Source organism: Carassius auratus, chromosome 49 (genome assembly GCF_003368295.1).
Source record: "Carassius auratus strain Wakin chromosome 49, ASM336829v1, whole genome shotgun sequence".
NCBI lineage: Eukaryota > Metazoa > Chordata > Actinopteri > Cypriniformes > Cyprinidae > Carassius > Carassius auratus.
The window spans coordinates 6,733,619-6,740,791 of NC_039291.1; the positions used below are offsets into that span (position 1 = coordinate 6,733,619).

At 38.6% G+C, this 7,173-nt stretch overlaps 1 protein-coding gene across 1 annotated transcript; it reads left to right on the plus strand.

Annotated features, from left to right (window-relative positions):
- The first annotated feature begins 2,157 nt into the window (after positions 1-2,157).
- LOC113066113 (protein CDV3 homolog) lies at positions 2,158-7,117 on the plus strand. Its single transcript, XM_026237762.1, has 5 exons — positions 2,158-2,587; positions 4,044-4,120; positions 4,293-4,420; positions 4,512-4,677; positions 5,798-7,117. The coding sequence occupies exons 1-5, from the start codon at positions 2,393-2,395 to the stop codon at positions 5,922-5,924; spliced, it is 693 nt and encodes a 230-aa protein (XP_026093547.1). The 5' UTR covers positions 2,158-2,392; the 3' UTR covers positions 5,925-7,117.
- The last annotated feature ends 56 nt before the right edge of the window (positions 7,118-7,173 follow it).

Consider the following 7,173-nt stretch of genomic DNA (forward strand, 5'->3'; position numbering starts at 1 on the left):
AAAGCAGACTTTTTCATGACTCAGAAAATTATAAAAATGCAGAAGTAGTTCAGTCACAATGCTGCATTTATAACTGCATGAGAGTATAATATAAGAGTTGTAAGTTTCCTGACGTTGACGTGCAAGCTTAATTTAACATCACAACTGACAAATGTATGGAATACTCAGGAGTCAGATATGCACATGATTATATTTTTTAATCACTAAAGGGAAATAACTTGATTTATTAATTAAGTCATGTAAACGCAGGTTATTTGCATTGTCAGGTTAACGATGTGCATGTAAATGGGAAAAACTGGCTTCAGCAACCAGCTCCTGCCTTTTTGCCCATTTTTGATCATCTGGGAGTGATGAGCTGTTTTGGATTGCGCCAAAGCAATTGAACAACATTAGTTAGGAAAAAAGTGTGTCAATAATGCAGAATGACAGTTAAAGGCAGTTCATCACTGAATTCAGTGATGTCATCATCTCCGTTTAGTTTAAATAGTATCTGTGCAATCATTTGCAATCAAGTCAATGATATCGCTGTAAATGAAGTGACCCCAACTAAGCAAGCCAGAGGCGACAGCGGCAAGGAACCAAAACTCCATCGGTGACAGAATGGAGAAAAAACCTTGGGAGAAACCAGGCTCAGTTGGGGGGCCAGTTCTCCTCTAACCAGACGAAACCAGTAGTTCAATTCCAGGTTGCAGCAAAGTCAGATTGGCAGAAGAATCATCTGTTTCCTTTTGTCTTGTCCCGGTGGTCATCTGAGACAAGGTCTTTACAGGGGATCTGTATCTGGAGCTCTAGTTGTCCTGGTCTCCGCTGTCTTTCAGGGCAGTAGAGGTCCTTTCTAGGTGCTGATCCACCATCTGGTCTGGATACGTACTGGATCCAGGTGACTGCAGTGACCCTCTGATCTGGATACAGACTGGATCTGGTGGCTACGGTGACCTCGGAATAAGAGAGAAACAGACTAATATTAGCGTAGATGTCATTCTTCTAATGATGTAGCAAGTACATTGGGTGTTATGGGAAGTGTTTCCGGTTCCGGTTTACCTAATTAATGCAGCTTAAAAATCCTTTGAATTTGGATTTGGATATTAGAAGCATATTAGTGTTTTATGTGTAAGCCAGGTTAAAGAGATGGGTCTTTAATCTAGATTTAAACTGCAAGAGTGTGTCTGCCTCCCGAACAATGTTAGGTAAGTTATTCCAGAGCTTAGGGGCCAAATAAGAAAAGGATCTGCCGGCCGCAGTTGATTTTGATATTCTAGGTATTATCAAATTGCCTGATTTTTGAGAACGCAGCGGACATGGGGGATTATAATGTAACAAGAGCTCATTCACGTACTGAGGTGCTAAACCATTCAGGGCTTTATAAGTAATAAGCAAGATTAGAGAGAGCATAGGCTGTAATTTAGATATATAAAATAAATTAGATATAAAAAAAGCTCTTCAGAAAACTACGGGTAACGTCATGGACACAATATGTCCAGGTTTTTATACAGTCAATGGCTGCTACACGAATGTGAACAAATCAGGGCTCAGTACCAGAGTAAACATGCATTTGCCCATAAGTGTGTCAACGCAACAGGAGAAACCGTTTGAAAGGGAACATGAGGTTTCCAATAGTATTTAAACAACAACCCCTTTTAATCACCTTTTTTTAAGGGCCCAATAACCAATATCCCTTAAAAAGGCATCGAGGAGCCTACCACCCTTAATTGTTTTTTTTTTTTTTCTTAATACCAGATTCTCAAAAACTTTAACTTTTTTTTGTTTGTTTAAAATACAAATGTATAATAACCAGTACTTCATCATGTTTTACATTTTTTATTCTATATTTTATTTTACTATTTAAAATGTATATGTTCATGTCATGTTTAAAAAATAGTTTATTAACATTATTTATGCAATTCTGTGCATTTTTTTGCAGTTTAAAATGGCACCACATATCTAAATTGATCAGTAGAAACGTGATTTCTTTCACCTGTTAATTATATTTCTCCACAAGTGTTGTATAACAACTAAAGACAGAATTGAAAAACAAAACAGTTGCACAATCTGGCAAAATCACTGTGCAGAATCCTCACCCTGTCATGGGATTGGTCGAAAACTAACATCGTCGCTCAGGGATTGGATAGCAGAACTGTCAATAACAAAGGCGCTTTCCCATCCGGGTCAGATCGGAAGCAACACTATACAGTGCATTGGGCGACTGTGTCACACTTTCAGCTGGCCAGTTTGCCATGCTGCTCTCAGCACACCTTTAACCTGCGGATTCATGAAACATACGGATTACCGGACACACACGCACGCAAGGGTTCGTTTGCTGTCGTTTCAGACACTGATCTGACCGTTTCCAACCCTTTTTTTTAGTGTTTAGTGAAGGAAATTTGGGGATAAGATGGCGGATGTGGCCCCGGCCGGCGTGGAGAAGAGTCTGGATGACTTCTTCGCTAAGCGCGACAAGAAGAAAAAGAAGGAGAAGGGCAAGGGAAAGGAGCAGGCGCCAAGTGGAGCCGCAATGGTGGTGAAAAAGACGAAACGGGAGAAGGAGAAGTCGACGAAGAGCGAGAATCAAGACGCGCAGATGGAGAAGGTAATGCTCAGTCAAACAACACACACGGGCTGTATCACAAAACCTAGTTGGCTGCCTATCTAGACAGCGTTTTAGATAAATATGGCGCGTGAACGTTGTAAATGCGCAGTTTCGTCTAAGCAGGCACTCGGTTTTGTGAAGAGCAAATAACAACTCTAAGAAGAGGTTAAATGTATCTTTTGTCTATATAAAGAGAAAGTTAAGGTGATATTTTGCTGTAGTTACTTCTGTTTATATTTCTGACAGCTGATACTTTAAACTTTAAAATCAAATTGTCATCATTTACTCACCCTCAGTTTTAAATCTGCCTGGCTTTCTTTCCTCTAAAACAATCAGATTTTTGGCATTACTTTAGGTATTGACAGCCTATGTCGTTATTTACTTTTATTGCGTCTTTTTCTGCCTAACACGTCATATGTGAATGGAGCAACATAAGGGTGTGTAAACGATGACAGATTTGTGTGTGTATATATATATTATAATTTTGTCTGAACTGTGCGTTTAATGTTACCCTTAAGTAGAAGTACAGTTTGATTCTGTATAAAGTGACGTTATACTGACATTCATTGCTCGGGGATTCAATCTTTCAGAAGGGCTTTTAGAACTGCTACAATAATGGTGTCCTTCAATGCTGCTATATGCTTGTTTCTCTTTAGAGAAAAAGAACAAAAAAAAAAACACATGCTTGTTTCTCTTGGCAGAGAGTACAGAATAGCTGCATGCTCGTGAACATCAAGTCGCTTTAATTAAATTATGCATTTTGTATGTTGTGATGCATATTGTGAAATTTAGTAAATCAGTTGTGCTGTGTCCCAATTTGCCTGCTTAATTATGCAGTTCCCTTAAAGTGTGTATTCTTTTTGTGAAGAAAATCTGCATACTTTTGAGTGTGTAGCAGGAGAGTTGGCATATTTTTATTATTACCATATCATTCTTGCATATGTTTTATTTTATTAATACTATTGTTTTAAATTGACCTTGTAATGCATAATACAAACTGGGTCTTCCAGTGAAAACACCAGATTTCTCTCTGGTGACCTGTTTTTATACAGTCTCTGCTGGTGGCACATGCAGGACTTCTCCAAACAATTTGGTCCCTGCAAGTTCCTCTGCTTCACCAAAATCTCAAAATTGAATCTGCAACCAATAGCCAGAACCAAATCAAATATACTAAGATCTGTTAAGAAGTTGCATTGGAGACTAGAACAATGCATTTGAATTGCAGTTGTTTAAGTCCAGAAAATGAAATGCTTTCAGTCTTCTCTGCTGTTAATTGCAGAGCTTTCATTTATAAATTACATTTTATTTATAAGTTACAATTATAATCAGTACACTTAGGAACCAAATGCTGTAACTGACTACATTGTAGTTCCAGAAATACATAGCATAAACATGGTTCTTGTACTGTCTAAAAATGTATTCTGTCACCTGTCTTTTTCTCGAAATGTCACTCCAGGAGGACGAGGAATGGAAGGACTTTGAGCAGAAGGAGGTGGACTACACTGGACTCAGACTCCAGGCCCTGCAGATGAGGTTGGCATAATGGATTTCATGCTACTGCTCATATATTTTTCTGTTTACGGTAGCGAGTTTGAACCCGTTTTTCTGCTAACATTTGTACGTCTCAAAGCCCTCTGAATTCATGCATGTTACAGCACATCTCTATTGAAGTACTCAATTTCATGTTGGTCTGACTGTCTGACAGTGATGAGAAGGAAGAGGAAGAGTACGAGAAGGAGGAAGTGGGTGAGGATGGTGAGATCATACTGGTCACTGGCGATAAAGTCTCTGGACCCTGGAATAAATCGAGTGGCCCCCCTTCAGCTGCTCCTGGTGAGTCGGCAGCATTAATATAAATAGCCAACTAAGTGAAACACTAGTTGAGATTAATTCTTAAACACTAATCTGTCTCATTTCCTATTAGAAGAGGAAGTTGAGGAACCTGAGCCCAAAGCACCTGGCGTGTATCGTCCCCCAGGGGCCCGGTTGACCTCTACTAAGAAGGGCCCGACTCAAGGTCCTCCGGAGATCTTCAGTGACGCCCAGTTCCCCTCTCTCCTCTCCACCGCCAGACACGTGGAGACTCGCAAGTAAGCCACTGAGCTCTTCTTAAAGTCTATACACTGTTCATTGCTTAATCAGATGTGCCTTTAGCTTCCTTCCTAGTTTTTCCTCATACGCAGAGTATGTTAGGAATGCTGATGTGCTGCTATTTCCGCAGTGTTTGTAAAAAAAAAATAGTCTTTTGTTTAATAAAACTATTAACACGAAAAACCTTAAATGATCTGAACTAAATGCTACAATAACTGAAACAAAAACAAAGCTAAAAAGAAAAATTGAAATAACAAAAACTAATATTCATAACAAAAGCAAATAACAAAATTACTAAAAACTAAACAGGAATCTGATTCAAAATAAAAATAAATGCTATAATAGTATAAAAATGAAACCAAAATATCCAAACTGTCAAAATGTGCAGTAAAACATGGATGGATAGATCTGAAATGTTATTTTAGTGTCATCCTGTATTCAGGATTGTAAAACGTTTCTAATATGTTTAAAAAATGTACAATTATTTTTAGATTTTGAGTCTTGAAAAGGTTTAGTTTAGGTGTCTTGTAGTAAACCACCATTTGAAACACTCGTTGCTGTATACCATTTGACATAACTGTGCTTTATTTCAATAAAAATAATAATAGCAGTGGTTCTCAACCAAGGGGCTTGGAAACCTTAACAAACTTCCAATGGGGTCACAAAATGACTTAATTGATTATAATTTTTTGTGTGTATATATATTAATAATAATAATAATAGTTATTATTTTAATAACTTACATTTTAGTATATATATATATATATATATAAAATGCTAAAATGTAGGAAGTTGTAACTTTGTTTCCCTCAACAATTATAGTTTGTATTGATCAACTACAGTTCTTTAAACTTGCCGAATCATGAAGTGATGTTGTTTTGTCCAGTTTAATACATTTTATTAACCTAGTTTGTGTTAGTAAAAATGTTTAAAATTAAGCAACTTTGCATTTATAATTGCAGCAGAAAAACTGCTATTAATATTTAATCCTGCATGAAGGGCCCTGTGATTACTGTGCTGGACAGCAGAAGGCCTTTGGTTCATAATATAGACATACAGTTGTTGGTATTCCATTCTGTACATAACCAATCCTGCATACTGGTTGTTTTGGTGTTGTAGGGACAGAGAGATGGAGAAGACTTTCGAGGTGGTCAAGCATAAGAGCCGGGTGAGAGAAGGTGAAGGCCCCGGCTCCATGCAGCAACTACAGTTAGATAATCAATATGCCATCCTGGGGGACAAATAAAAGCCATCTCCCCCTCCCCCCCAAGCCTACTGCCAATGGTACAGTAAGACTCGCAGGGGGAAGATGACCTGCAGCTGTCTGATGCAGTCCTGATTGAGCTGGAGACGCCTGTGCCCATTTACACACACACACACACACACACACTCTTGCACACAACAATACACAAATATCCCAGTAGACCCTGTCAAGCAACACCCACAACTGAACATATTTTGACAAATTTAGCCATCAAAATCCTCTCATACACTCGTGGGCACGACTGATAAAGGCACTCGCTTATCAACTGCATTCAAACGGGCTGCAGCAACAGAAACTGACTGAAATTTCAAATACTGCTTTATACGACACCGTTCTCCAAGATGAATGACACCGCATCAAACGAACAAGGCACCGAATGTTTATTACGGTGGATTTCCTCATGGGGTTGGTTGGCTGGCAGAGCCACTGGACATCGGCCAACCCTGAGAAAATGAGAAAAGCCACTTTGAGGATGGAGTTCAAGACATTGGGTGAGAGTTCAACAAACAAACTAAAACAGTTGAGGGTTTTTTTTTTCTTTGTTACATCAGTATAGCTCCAAAAACCATTGGATTTTTTTCTTCTTACATCGTGATGACAGAAAGCCGGGAATTTGGGACACTAGAGAGCGGAGACTACCTCAGTTACATATCTGCGGTTACCATGTCGACCAGCTCCTGGGCTCTGATTGGCTGCTGGAATTAACATCAGTCCAGCCAAAGAGGAGCGACTCAATGTTTCAACCTTAAACTTAAATTCTATTATTTTTTTTTTTCTTCGCCATTTTGCAAGATCTGTCGACACAGGTGTCAAGTCTTCAAATTTACGTTTTTGAAGTGGCCTTACTGTGAAAAAAAAAAAAAAGAAAGATATGAAAGTGATGGGAGATAAATATATATATTTAGAGAATGTGTTGAAATAGTGTTTTGGATGGCACTTCCTGGTCGTTTTGCCGGTAAAACCTGCTTGATGTGTTTCTTATCTCTCTGAGGAGTAAAAACCGGTTCCGTATCCCTCTGAGAATGTAGTTCTGCGCTAGTTTGTCAACATATTGCGAATAATGGATTTTCTCTAACAATGTCCCTTTAACCCTTTCATCCCTGTTCCTCTCCTCATTTTATTTGATTCCATGATGATTGAAAAACCATTATTAAAGCTTAACCTTTCTAATCTCATATCATGTTTGTGGTTTGATGTGTATTTTTGTTAGCTGTGGCCTGTAGAAGGTGCT

Excerpts from the sequence above, each read along its gene's own strand:
- LOC113066113 (XM_026237762.1), top strand. The coding sequence starts at position 2,393 with ATGGCGGATGTGGCCCCGGCCGGCGTGGAGAAGAGTCTGGATGACTTC. Across the intron at positions 2,588-4,043 it reads AAGACGCGCAGATGGAGAAG|GAGGACGAGGAATGGAAGGA; the intron begins GTAATGCTCAGT and ends ATGTCACTCCAG. Across the intron at positions 4,678-5,797 it reads AGACACGTGGAGACTCGCAA|GGACAGAGAGATGGAGAAGA; the intron begins GTAAGCCACTGA and ends TTGGTGTTGTAG.